The sequence below is a fragment of the Tenrec ecaudatus genome, chromosome 4 (genome assembly GCF_050624435.1).
Source record: "Tenrec ecaudatus isolate mTenEca1 chromosome 4, mTenEca1.hap1, whole genome shotgun sequence".
In the NCBI taxonomy this organism is placed as follows: domain Eukaryota; kingdom Metazoa; phylum Chordata; class Mammalia; order Afrosoricida; family Tenrecidae; genus Tenrec; species Tenrec ecaudatus.
Window position 1 is genome coordinate 21,145,406 of NC_134533.1, and position 13,766 is coordinate 21,159,171.

A 13,766-nucleotide genomic window follows, 5' to 3' on the forward strand; every position below is an offset into this window, starting at 1 on the left:
TGATTCAATAGAATGTGGGAAGCTTTGAGAAAAATCCTTAGAATCACATATTAGACTAACTCTGCTGATGATAAATGAAAAATTGTTTCAGTAGTATGTGTATGGGTCGCTGCCAGAAAAACAAGTAGGGTTAAGGAGGAGGTAGAATGAAGGATGCCATTGCTGATGCCAGGAACCTTCCCTGAAAACACAGATCGGTGTGTCATTGATTATGCGATGGCATTTCATTTTGCAGATCATAACCAGTTACAGATAACATTGAGAAGAATAGAGGTTCTAGAACTGTCATATCTGCTCATTGTACACCTATACATAGACCAAGAGATAATCCTTCAAACAAAACGAGGAATTACTGCACAAGGTGAAATTAGGAACGGTTTACATCAGAATGGTAGCCTTTCACCTTACCTATTCAGTATGTAAACAGAGGAAATAATCTGAGAACATGAACTATTTTAACCAGAAAACAGTAACAGAAGAGGGGCAGACGCATTAACACAGAGAGATATTGATATTCAGATGGCACACCGTGCTTGCTGACAATGAAGAGCAGTTGGGAGAACTTACTGATCATGATGAAAGATTGTAGTCATTGACGAATTATATATCACATGATGAAAAATACAATTCTCACAACAGGACCAATAAGCAACATAGTGGAGTGGGGGGGGGGGGTTGCTAAGGATTTAATTATACTTTTTCCACAATTATCTTCTATGAAATAGCAGTCAATAAATCATATGACACATGGAAATAGGCAAATCTACTGCTAAAGAAGAGCTAGTAAAAAGCAAAGATGTTACTTAGAAGACTGGGTGGGTTTGCTCCAAGACAGTGCATTTTCAATTGTCTTATATGCATATGAAAGCTGGACAATGAGTCAGGAAAACACAATGAGTAACTCACTCCTTGTAACGAGTATTTGGGTGAAGAACACTTAATACCTTGTGAATTGAAAAAGAACAGACTGCTGTGTCTTTGAAAAGTACAACTGGAATGTTCCTTAAAAACAAGAAGAGCAGAACTATTCGGCACATTTGGACATGTCTTCAGAAGGGACCAGTTTCTTAATAAGACATCATGCTTGGTAAAGAGAGTGAGTGAAATGATGGAATGTGAAGACCCTCCAAAAGATGGACTGATACAGGACCTGCAATAAAGGACTCAAGTCCAGCAGAGCTGTGAGACTGGTGCAGTATCTCACTGTGTATGAAGGTAGGAAACAAGTAGAACGCACCTAACATCAACATAATACACGTGGAGGACAGCAATGTTTTCTTCATGATTAAGATGAAATTTAACTTTTACTTTAAGGTTTACTCTTAAAATTGAATAAAATTGAACTAAAACACTTCTCCATATTTTCCCGGTGCTATATGTTGTTTCTCCTTTTGCTTTCATTTGCCTGCTATTTCAATGGGGATTTATTGCAGATGAAAGAAAAATGCATAATTAACTTCATTATAAATTTATTTCCCAATAGTTTTATAAAATCAGAAACATGATAAAAAGCAACAAAAATCATTTAATTTCATAAGTACTAATTTATACAAATATTGCATGCTAGTAAATTTATTCATTAGCTATTACTGTCATTATGATGTTAATTTTTCATCCAAATTCATTTCTGTTTTATTTTCAGATACTCGATCATTTGTTCATATCATACATCAAACTGACAAACATGGAAATCCAGAGAAATATCTCAGAATTCATTCTTCTGGGACTTTCTTATGACAAGAACGTACAGATATTCTGCTTTGTTCTATTCCTATTTTGTTATCTTTCTCTCTTGGTTGGAAATCTTCTCATCCTTATTTCCATTCTCAGCAGCTCCCTTTTCTACCAACCAATGTACTATTTTCTCAGCCACTTAGCCTCTCTGGACATCTGCTATACTTCTAGTGTCACACCCAAGTTTATTAATGATCTGTTATTTGGAACAAAATCCATCTCCTATTACAATTGCATGTTACAGGTCTTTACCCTGCATTTCTTTGGCAGCATTGAGATCTTCATTCTTACTGCCATGGCCTTTGATCGCTATGTTGCCATCTGCAAACCTCTCCACTACATGATCATCATGAACAGAACAAGGTGCCATCTTCTTGTCTTAGCTGCCTGGGCCGGTGGAGCTGCACATGGTATTCCACAATTATTTATGGCAATCTCCTTACCCTTTTGTGGTCCTAATGAAATCGATCATTATTTTTGTGACATCTTCCCTTTACTAAAGGTTGCCTGCACTGACACCTACTTTACTGGTGTTCTTGTGCTTGTCAACTCAGGGATGGTGGTCTTAGCAACTTTTGTTCTCTTGTTTGGATCTTACGTGATTATATTATTCACCTTAAGGAATCACTCAGCAGAGGGCAGGCGCAAAGCCCTGTCTACCTGTGGCTCTCATGTCACGGTGGTGTTCTTATTTTTCGCTCCTGCAATATTTATTTACCTTAGACCTCCTACCACTTATCCTGAAGATAAAATATTTGCACTCTTTTATAGCATCATTGCTCCTATGTTCAATCCTTTAATCTATACCCTGAGAAATACAGAGATGAAAAATGCAATGAGAAAATTTTGGTGTCAAGATTATTTTCAAAGAAAGCCTGACAACTAGATAATTTTGTAAAATGCAGTGGCCATTAGTGAAATTAAGTATTATAGACTTCTCTTACTTTATTGTGCCATTTTATCATGAATGGACTAAATTTACATGCTGGACTATACAAGTTATTATCATTGCTAATCATCTGTAAAAAAAATAAAAGAATTCTGGCTAATTTTGAGGTTTGCTAATAGAGTGAAGACGGCATTTATTGTATAAAAAGTATTCTGTGTTGCACCAATGAAGATGAAACTGTTTCACCAAAGAATTATGATGCTAGCATTTCTAATGATACTTTTACTTAAAAACTCAGGGTGAAGACTAACGAGGGGACACATATTTTGTAAGTTTGGAAATGTTAAAAATCTATAATTTATGGAATAATTTTAATTTTGGTTAATATATTCTCCTTTCATTATCTAGTGGCAAACTCCTTGTATAAAATATGGTATAGAATGATGATGCATGTCATTTCTCATGACTTCCAAATTAAATAATAACATTAATGGGGTAAGACAAAGAGAAATTAATCACTCAGAATTTTAAATACAAACTGAGTCTTATTGCATCTATTGGCCAGAAAATACACACATTTTCTTAATGTTTCAAGAAGTGGATTATAAAATTAATTTGTTGACCCACCCCTACAAGATTAAAGTGATCCAAAATGAGTAATCCTCAGATGAACTATCAAAGACCTCTTTTGGTAATGAGAGGGCAACAGAACTAAGCAAATTAGAAATATTTTAAAACCAACCATTGAACCAATCAACATATTATCTATGAAATATAGAAAAGAAAACATTGTGTGTATTGAAACATCTTATATTTTTTATGAAAATATATATTTATGAGAAAAGATTTTCTAGGTAAATCAGAGAAAACTTGATAGAATATTCTTTTTTGCATCATTCACAGAATTAAAAATGATGTCCCTGCAACAAAGTAGTCATCAGAGTGGAGAAGGGACTGGATAACAAGATTTCATGGAAAGGAAGACACTGAAAATACAGAACGGATTCTAGAACATGTCATGCAATACAGGAGTTACAGTCGTCCTAGAAATGTACAAAGAAAGGCAGCGAGGGAAGTGGGTGGGAAGGATAATATTCAGTAAGCTCTTCCAGTAGAAAGGAAACACAAATCACCCTGTCAGCAAGTTTAAGAAAGGGCCTATGGATGCACTTTTGAAAAGGCAGCATTGGCAATCTCTTACTCAGTGAATCACCCTGAGTTTAAGAAAGCACCTGGATGAAGCGATGGTTTTCCTAGTAGGTAATTTGTGGACTGCCCTCTGCAAAGAGCACCGTTTACCCTCTGTAATGTTGCTTTCCCTCTGCTGGGGCGGGCTGTCTCACCAGGGAGAATTAAAGTCAAGACAAAGAAACAAGTGACATCAACAAGCGTTTGGTGAGCATGAACCAGTATCACCCATGTCATTCACAGAGCATTCCCTGGTCCTGTGGACTAGAAAACCATCTCTAAGCTCATCTACCATCTTCTGACCAAACTTCCAGGGAAATAGGTGAGGAAATCCGGAAAAGAGACCAATGCTTGCCAGGATAAGAAACTAGAATTGATGCTGTCTGGACCTCCTTCCAGAACACCAAAGCTCCAACAAAGAACATAGATAATATATAGACTTAAAGTATCACTTATGTTCTGTAACAGGAATTCACACTCTACTCTGTAGGTTCATTTGTGGAATTAGCTGCTGATGAAGAAAGCTTTCAGCAACATTTTTTTTCTCTTTCAAAATTCCACATGTTTACTGCCTCACATAAGTTCATATGTACCAGACTCCACTCAGTGGCGGTGAATTTCTGCCTAAAAATGATCAGGTCCTTGGGATTCCAAGGAGGATGGATATATTGGAAAGGAGACTGGAAACACTGGCAAAACAAACAAAAATCTAGCTTTGGTGTCACCTTGGTAGGAATTACCTCCTGCTAGGAGTTTATAATTTAGGAAAATTGATGTGGATAAAGATATCCATGGCTCTGAGGATTAATGTCTAGGTCTGGTGCTTATTTTATGAATCTGTTGATGTAAAATTATATTTAGGTATCCTTATCCAACAATGGACTGAAATTACTATTTGTTAAGAATTTATTTGGTTTCTTGAAGTGGAGACAGGTCTTTCAGAAGACATTTTGAACATGGATCATAGGTGGCTGTCATAAATCTTTAAATATGATTTATGAATGAAGGAAGCGTCAAAGGGAATCTACCCTGGTATGTTTAATATTATGTTGATCTCTCTCTAAATGTGATCCATGGAAGAAATTGTGGAAGGGACTCTTAGGTTATAGTATTTGGCTTTTATGTTAGAATCAAAATTGTCTCCTTCCATGCTGTTCATTCACTCAAATTTGAGCCTTCATGTTGCTCTCTACAAAGGAAAACCTAAAACAAAGCAAAGCAAAGCTAAAACCAAGTCCATTGCTATGTAACAGATTCTAATTCATGGTGAACCCATGCATTACAGAGTAGACGGCGTTCTCTTAAGTGTATTCTTTGTGGAACCAGGTGGTCAAGCCTCTTCTTCAATGATGTTGCTGGGTGGGTTCACATTGCCAAAGTTTGACTTTAGCAGCTGGTCCTAAGCTTCTTATACCACCTAAAAGTTTCCTGATAAAATACATTTCACTAAATAATATAAACATCTTCAAAAATAATTTTAAATACTTTTATTGGGGGCTCTTACCTTATCACAGCCCATACATTCCTCCAATGTGTCAAGCACATTTGCACATAATCCACCATCATCATTTTCAAAACATTCTCTTCCCACTTGAGCCCCTGATAGCAGCTTCCCATTTCTTCTCCCTACCCACCCTCCTTCACAAACCCTGGAAATGTTATAGATTATCTTTTCCATATCTTGCATCATCAATCTCCCCTCATCCACTTTTCCATTATTCGTCCCGCTGGGAGGGAGTTCTACTTTGATCCTTGTGATTGATTCCCTTTTCTCCCACCAACCTTCTCTAATCCTCCTGGTATCTCTACTCTCCTTGTTGGCCCTGAGGGGTTTATCTATATGGGATTCCCTGTGTTGTGGGCTCTTATCTGTAACAGTGTGCATGTTCTGGTCTGATCTGATTTTGTAAGGTAGAATTGAGGTCATGATAGTGGGGTGAACGAAGCACCAAAAAACTAGAGAAAAAGTTGTGTGCTTTAACAGTGCTATACTGCAGTCTGAATGGCTCATTTCTTCCTTGTGATCTGCAACCTTAATTCTTAACACATAGATAAGAGAACATAGTTCTAGACCCCTCTCATTATATTTATTTACATAAGTACAAGCCTATATTTAGGCCTCAATAAATGTCCTTTTACTCCTGGTTTATTCCTCTATTTCCCTTTTACTTCTGTCTTGGCCCACCATCATGTATGGTCTTCATTCAAGTTTAGTAATTCCTTGCTGCTGCACTCTCCTTGATTGAGTTTCACTAGGCATCCTACGACCTTCCTTCCATTGATGTTAGTTCACTTGTTGTTCCCTTGCCCCTGGGTGGTTCCCCCACCCCCATTTCTTTTCTCCACCTTCCCTTCTCCCCTATCTCCCCAAAACCATTGTTCCCATTCTTTTCATCTCTGAATTATTTCTCTCTCCTATCTTATCTAGATAGACATACAGATACATTAATAAGTGCAGAATCCAAGCAAAACCAAATAAAACAATGGAAGTCAAGATCATCAAAAGTATAACAATAACATCAGAAAGCAAAAAAAAATTAAAATAACAAACAGAATACCACTGACAAAAAAGAAAAATGGTTCAAGGTCTGTTTTCTGAGCTTTGCAAGTGTTTTCCAGTCGAGTCTGATGGGGTGCCACACTGTCTCCCAAATCTATTTTTGGTATTCCCCAGGGATATCATCCATCTGCTCCCCTGCTGCCCTGCTGCATGCCCTCAGTGCCCGCCCCAGGGTGATGGGGCCAGACCGTGCCCTATAACTGCACTGCGTCTCTAGTGCTGTCCCCCGCAACACCATGGTTCAGTGAAGGACACCATATCCCATGGTGTGACCAGTCCTCCCCGTGCATTGTCTTCTCTGAGCAGGAACATTATCTTTGGGGCTTGTTGGGCCAGGATATTCTCTCCACCCTCTCAATCCCTTTGTGTTTTCCGGTGTGCTGTAATCCAAAGTGCCCCTCTCCATAAACTGTAGCCTCAGTGCTGTCCTCTGAAGTGCATTCTTCTGAGGGGGAGGGGGTGTCAATATAGGTGAGATTGGGACCGGTCCCATGGAGCTCTCTATTGATTTCCTGATACATGCCGGTATGTTGTAGTCATGTCTTGGCACATTGAGTTGAAGCCTGGTTCCACTCTCTCTCCCTCTCCTGTGGAAATATAAACAATGCCCTCCCTTGGGTGGATTACTACCCTGCTCCTCCCCACCACCCCTTACCCGTGTCTTCTTTTTTTCCCTTTCTTTCCCTGTCTTCTTTAGCTGGTTGCCATGTGTGTGCCTGGATTGGGTTTGGCTCCTGCTATTTTACCTGGACCTCACTCCAGAAATGTGTGTATGTAATAGCTATTCCCCTCTGCCCCGCTATTTGTTTGTTTGTTTGTCTGTTTGTTTTTCTAAGCTTACCTCAGTGGACTCATGTTGTACTTGTCATTTTGTGCTTGACTTACTCCATTTAGCATGATTTCCTCCTTTTCTTCTCATGAGGCAATGTGCTTCATGTGTTCATCACTGCATTTTGGTGATGCATGCTACTCCACTGTTTGTATGGACCAGTTTTTTGCTCCATTCGTCTGTGGATGGACATTTGGGTTGTTTCCAACTGCTTGCAATTGCAAATTATGCCACGATGAAGATTAGAACAAAGATGTCTGGCCATGGTTTGTTCTTGCCTCTTCTGAGTGTATACCCAGTAGGGGGATTTCGGGGTCATTTGGTAGCTCAATCTCCATCTGTTTTAGATAGCACCAAATCAATTTTCCTAGTGGCTATATATACCTGCAGGTCCACCAGCAGTGGAAAAGAGCTCCTATTTCCTCATAGCACCTCCAACACTTGTTATCTTCTGAATTTTTTAATCGGGCTATCTTTGAGGGTATTAGGTGGTATCACATAGTTGTTTTAATTTGCATTTCTCTTATGGCTAATGATTGGGAACATTTTCTCATATGTTTATTGGCCATTCAGATTTCTGCCCCTGTGAAAATTCTGTTCTGATCCTTTTCCCACTTCCTCAGTGGGCAGTTAGTTGGGTTTTTTTTTTCTTACTGTAAGCTTGCAAAATATTGTAGATTTTTGTAATAAGGACTTTGTCTGATGTGTCATTGCTAAAGATGATTTTCCGGTCTGTGGGTTCTCTTATTACTTTCTTGGTGAATTCTTTTGATGTACAAAGGTGATTTATCTTTAGTATATCCCACTTGTCAATTTGTTACTCCTCCGTTTTTTTTTTTTATCCTTCCCTATTTCTGATAGCCTATGTATTGCTTGTGCCAGGGTTCTCAGGTTTGTCCCAATTCCCTCATTAATAGTCCTAATTGTTTGGGGTTTTATCTCAAATTCTATGATCCACCCACCATGAGTTTATTCTTATGCTTATAGTGAGGGAAGAGTCTTGCTTTTATACAGTTCTTTTCCGTTGATCTGAATATCTGTTGTTATACCAGTACCACACTGTTTTGAACATTGTGACCATATTGTATGTGCTAAAGTCAGATGGAGCAAGCTTTCCCACTTTATCCTTCTTCTTGAGGAGTTCTCTGTTTATTATGGACTTCTTCCCTGTCAATACGAAGTTGTTAATTAGTTTTTCCAATTCTTTGAGGAAGGATGATAGTATTCATATTAGGATAGCATTAACATTAAGAAGTGCCTTGGGTAGAACTGACATCTTGATTACATTGAGTCTTCCAATCCATGAGCATGGGATATTCTTCCACTTGTTGATGTCCCTCTTGGATTCTTATACTAGTGTTCTGTAAATATTTCAATTTGTGCTTTGCGATTGCAAAGGGTGCCACTTCTTTGAAGGGGTTTTCCGGAAACAAACAGAAATCCTACTAGACAGATTCTAAAAGAGCTGTAACACTCAGTTACCACCTATTAAATTGCCTCTTCTGTGATCTTGTTTGATGTATCTAGCAGTGAGACCGATTTCTCTTTGTTGATCTTGTATCCTGCTTAATATCCACTTTCCTCTATGGCTTCCAACACTCCACTTGTGGGGGTTTCAAGGATTTTCGATGTATAAAATAATATCATTTGCGAATAATGATGATTTTGTCTCTCCCTTCACCAAATACCTTTGAAGTCTTTTCTTTGTCTTATTTTGTTAGCTAGGACTTCCAGTATGATGTTAAATCAGAGTGGGGACAAGAGGCATCCTTGTCAAGTTCCCTTTTTCAGTGGAATGGTTTTCATCTTTTCTCTCTTGATTGCCATTTTGGCTGTTGGTTTTTCTTATATAGCTTTATAAGATTGAGGCATTTCCCTTTCATTTCTGTCTTCTTGAATGTCTTAAACAGGAATGGGTGTTGGTTGTTGTCAAATGTTTTTTCCCCATTTATCAATATTATCCTGTAGTTCTTGTCATATTTCCTCTCAATGTAGCAAATATACTAATGGTCTTTCGTATATTGAACCATTCCTGCATCCCTGATACAAATCCCACTTGGTCATGGTGAATTATTTTTTATAAGCTTTTGTGTTCTATAGTGTAGTATTTTGTTAAGGATTTTTGCATCGATGTTCATTAGGGATATTGGTCTGTAGTTCTCAATTCTTGTTGGATACTTGTCAGTGTTAGGTATAAGAGTTATACTAGCTTCATAGAAAGACGGAGTTTTCTGTCTTTTTCTATGTTCTGGAAAAGTTTGTGACGGATTTCTCTCCTGAATGCTTGGTATAATTCCCCTGTGAAGCCATCAAACCGGGTTTTTTTATTTGTAATCCCTAGATAACCTTGCCTATTTCTTCCATTGCTATTGGTCTGTTGAAGTTTTAGACATATAACTGGGATAGTCTAATGAGGGATCATTTTTCCAAGTACTTGTCTATGTCTTCCGAGTTGTTGGATTTGTTAGAGTACAGGCCTTCATGGTACTGTGGAATTAACTTTTTGATTTCATTAGGATTGGTTGTAATTTCCCCTGTTTCATCCTTCATCCTTGCTATTGAAATTTGTTCCTTCATTTCTTAGGTTAGATTTTCCAGCAATCTATCAATTCTGTTAATCCATTCAATGAATCAACCATTAGCTGCATTAATATTTCTGTAGTTTTCCTGCTTTCCCTCTCCTGCATCTCAGCTCTGATTTTTATTATTTCTTTGCTTTTGTTATTAGTGCATTGTTCTGTTGACTCTATTTGGTGTAAGTTTTATCAAGCACAAATCTCTATCCCCTTTTCATGTGTTCATATATTACTACCAGCCTTTCTCTAACAAATGGCTTTGCTGTATCCCAAAGGTTTGGTGTGTCATATTTTCACTCTCATTGGTTTCTAGAAACGTCCTGATTTCATCTTGGGTTTGTGTGAGTACCCACTCCTTTGGCAATAGAGAATTATCAATCCTCCAATTATTTATCCTTATTTACTTCATCATCCTTCTGTTTATGTACAGCCGTATGGCAGTGATGAGAGAGAGACATGTGTATAATCTCATTGTGCTTGAATTTACTCAGGTTAGGCTATGTCCCAGCATGTGGTCTATCTTCAAGTGTGTGTCATGTGGGCTTGAACAGAATGTGAATTCTTTTACATTTGGGTGGAAAGCTCTAAAAATATTTATCAGGTCTAGTCGTCCACTTGTGCTGTTAAAATGTGTAGCTCCCTGGTTGCATTTCTTACCCTGTTACCTGTATTTTTCAGAGAATGGTTTATTAAAGTCACCTACTATAATTGTTGAACCTGTGATATCGTTCCGCATCTTTTGAAGTGCTTGGTTTATGAATTCATGGTTTTCTCATTGGACGCATATATATGTTTGTTATGCTCACTGGTTCTTTTTCTACTGTTCCTTAGAGCATTATATAGTATCCCTCCTAGCTCTTGTTATGTCTTGTACCATTAGATCAATTTTTTCAGAGATTAAGAATGCTACCCTTGCTTTTCTTGCATTGTGATGTACTTGGTATATTTTTCTCCAGCCTTCAATTCTGAACCTGTTTTTGTCTTCAAGTTTGAGATGTGTCTCCTGTAGGCAGCAGATCGACGGGTTATGTTTTCTAAGCCAGTTTGATAGCCTCTGCCTTTTAATCCCCGAGTACAGTCCAATGATATTCAGGATTATTACATCTACCTGTGGACTCTTTGATGCAATTTTGTATCTTTTGTGTTTGCTGTTTTCTTACCTACAGAACATGACCATTTGTATTGTGTGTGTGTGGTTCATTCTTGCCATCGTTCCACTATTGAACTAATGTTATCTTGGGTGCTGTTTTCTCTGTCACCCTCTGGGTGGAGCCCTTGTCTGGAAAAACCCTTCTCCATCTGTATTAATAGATAATTTGGCTGGGTATCGTATTCCTGAGTTTACATTATTTTCCTTCAATTTTGGGATAAGTTACTCCATTAACTCCTCTTCTTCACCGTGTCTGCTGATAGGTGTGAACATATTCTTATTGAGTACCTTTATAAGCGACTATTTGTTTTTCCCTAGATGCTGTATGAACTCCTTTTCCTCGTGGTTGGATAAATTAACTATTAGGAGTCTTGGTGGTTTCTTCTTGGGATAGAGTTTGGCTGGTTTCTTTTCAGCTTCCTGAATGGTTGCCTGATATTCATTAAGGTGGGAAATTTTTTTCTAAGAATTCCCTCACTATTTTCACTGTTGACTTCTTTGATGTGTCTTATTCTGGTAGTCCAATTATTCTTTTTAAAAAAAAATATTTTATTAGGGGCTCATACAACTCTTATCACAATCCATACATATACATACACCAATTGTATAAAGCACATCTGTACATTCTTTGCCCTAATCATTTTCTTTTTATTCTTTTCCTTTTTTACATTTTATTAGGGGCTCATACACCTCTTATCACAATCCACACATATACATACATCAATTGTATAAAGCACATCCGTACATTCTTTGCCCTAATCACTCTCAAAGCATTTGCTCTTCACTTAAGCCTTCCGCATCAGGTCCTCTTTTTTTCCCCTCCCTCCCTGCTCCCTCCTCCCTCATGAGCCCTTGATAATCCACAGATTGTTATTTTGTCATATCTAGTACAATTATTCTAATAGTGTTCTTCTTCACAGCATCAGATATGGCTCTCAGGTTTACATCAGCTTCTCTGATTGTCTTATTTGACTGCTTTTGTAATTTTTTTTGTGGTCTGCTGATTATTGTCTATGTTGGGAGTGTCAGAGTAGCAAGCAGTGGGTCACTTCAGCCCAGAGGTAATTTCTGTGAGCCACGATGCTCTGAAATAAAATTAAAATAGGGGGAAAAAAATTCTTGTTATCAAGAAAAGAGCACTTAGGGAAGATCAGGGCAATACCCTTCACACAATTCCGTCATTACATTCTATTTCAGAGCATCGTGGAGCACAAAAAAATTACCTTGAGGTCTGCATGAAGCCAGTGTGCCAGCAGTTTGACGACCCTGCTCTAGCTCACTGGTATGATTATCTGCCTCCTCAAGTCTTTTTACAAAGTCTGATCATTTGCTTCTTGATTTTGTTATTTCATCTCTTATGTCTTTTATTTCCCACTTGTGCATTGCCATTTACTCAATTATTTCATCCTTGTTCTGTATTACTTCTCTCATATACTGTATGACTCCAAGCAGGCTTCTGAATATTTCTTTCTGTGGCAGGTTAATATCTGCTTCTTCTATGGACAACATTACATTCATGACTTCTTCCAGCATTGTCTTCTGTTTCTCATACATTTTTGTTGAGGCTGTTGGGGCTGGTTTCTGTTCATGTGTTGATTTAGAAGAACCTGGAGCCTTCTTCCAGAGTCTAAGAGGACAGGGCTCTATCTTGGGAAACTCATATGAGTGCTTCTATGAACTTCCTGCAGGAAGCTGCGCTGGGTGGTCAGGCTATAGCTGACCCCAGTTGTAGAGTTTCATTCTTACCCTAGCCGACTAGTATTCCATTATTTGGAATGTGAGTTTCATAGTCCTCTCGTGGGATGTGTTTGTGTGGTTGTCGGCCCCCGAGGGAGGCGATTCACTGGATGATCTCTCAGTAAGCCATGGTGGTGTGTCTCACTATACTCAGAGCACCTGAGGTATCCTTGGTGTTTCCCTCTGTAACTAGAGTGCCCTGAAGGGTATGTGGGTATACCCTCCTTGGTGTAGAGCCCATCAAGGAGTTGGGAGGAACAATTATGCTAGTCTGAGAGATCATCGTGGAGTTTTGGCGTGGAGCACCACTGATGGTGGGCAGAAGTTCCCCAGTCAGCTGTAAGGCCTGGGCCATAGGCTAGAGTTCCCCAGAAATTTTAAGGGGAGATTACCCAGGTGCTTGGGGTATGGCGCAAGATGGGCTTGATTTCCCAACCTGCATGTAAAACCAATAAGTGCAGGCAGAAGTTCCCACAACTGGCACATTGGAGTTTCTGTAGATGGAATGGTCTGGCCTGGAGGCTGGTAGTGGTTTCTGAAAGAATGATAGGAAGAAGAGAAGAAAAAGAGAGAACGGACAAATCAATGACAAGAGCAAAATTTAAAAAGCTACCACACACACAAATGCAAAGACAAAAATAAAAACACTCTAAATAGAATACAAGGAAAAAGGAAAACTGAATCTGCTAACACTATGGTGGGAAAGCAAGAAGAGAACAGAAAGAAAAAGAAGAAGAAAAGAAAAAAAATTGATAAACAAAAAACTGGGCCATTTGCTCTGTCATCTGTAGCACTGCCCCAGCTGTGTACAGCACTGTCCCAGCAGGCAGGCTGGAGCTCTCTCCACTTGGTGGGAGAAATTGCCCTAGGCAGAGGGTTGGGGGCTGGAAACAAGTAGTGGATTGTTGAAGGAAAAAGAGAAAGAGTAGAGAAACTGAACAGGAGAATGAAAAAAGATAAAAAGGAGAGAGAAGAAAGAGAAAGAAGGATAAAAATCACAACTGTGCATACTAAGATTGACTATGGTGGGTAAGAGCAAACAAAAAATAAGTAAACAGTGAAGAGAGCTGATCCCTGATCGCCAAAGCATGGGACTGTAGGGG

General features: G+C 38.6%; 1 protein-coding gene and 1 non-coding gene across 2 annotated transcripts; one reads left to right on the forward strand and one right to left on the reverse strand.

The window, feature by feature from the left end:
* Window positions 1-1,684: 1,684 nt before the first annotated feature.
* On the forward strand, window positions 1,685-2,620 carry LOC142445744 (olfactory receptor 4P4-like). Its single transcript, XM_075547668.1, has one exon. The coding sequence runs from the start codon at window positions 1,685-1,687 to the stop codon at window positions 2,618-2,620; it is 936 nt and encodes a 311-aa protein (XP_075403783.1).
* Window positions 2,621-8,614: 5,994 nt separating this feature from the next.
* LOC142447563 (U7 small nuclear RNA) lies at window positions 8,615-8,676 on the reverse strand. The gene has a single exon (XR_012784246.1). It is a non-coding gene; the product is annotated as a U7 small nuclear RNA (small nuclear RNA).
* Between the last annotated feature and the right edge of the window lie 5,090 nt (window positions 8,677-13,766).

What these genes read in the sequence shown, in the direction of transcription:
- LOC142445744 (XM_075547668.1), top strand. Translation starts at nt 1,685, where the DNA reads ATGGAAATCCAGAGAAATATCTCAGAATTCATTCTTCTGGGACTTTCT.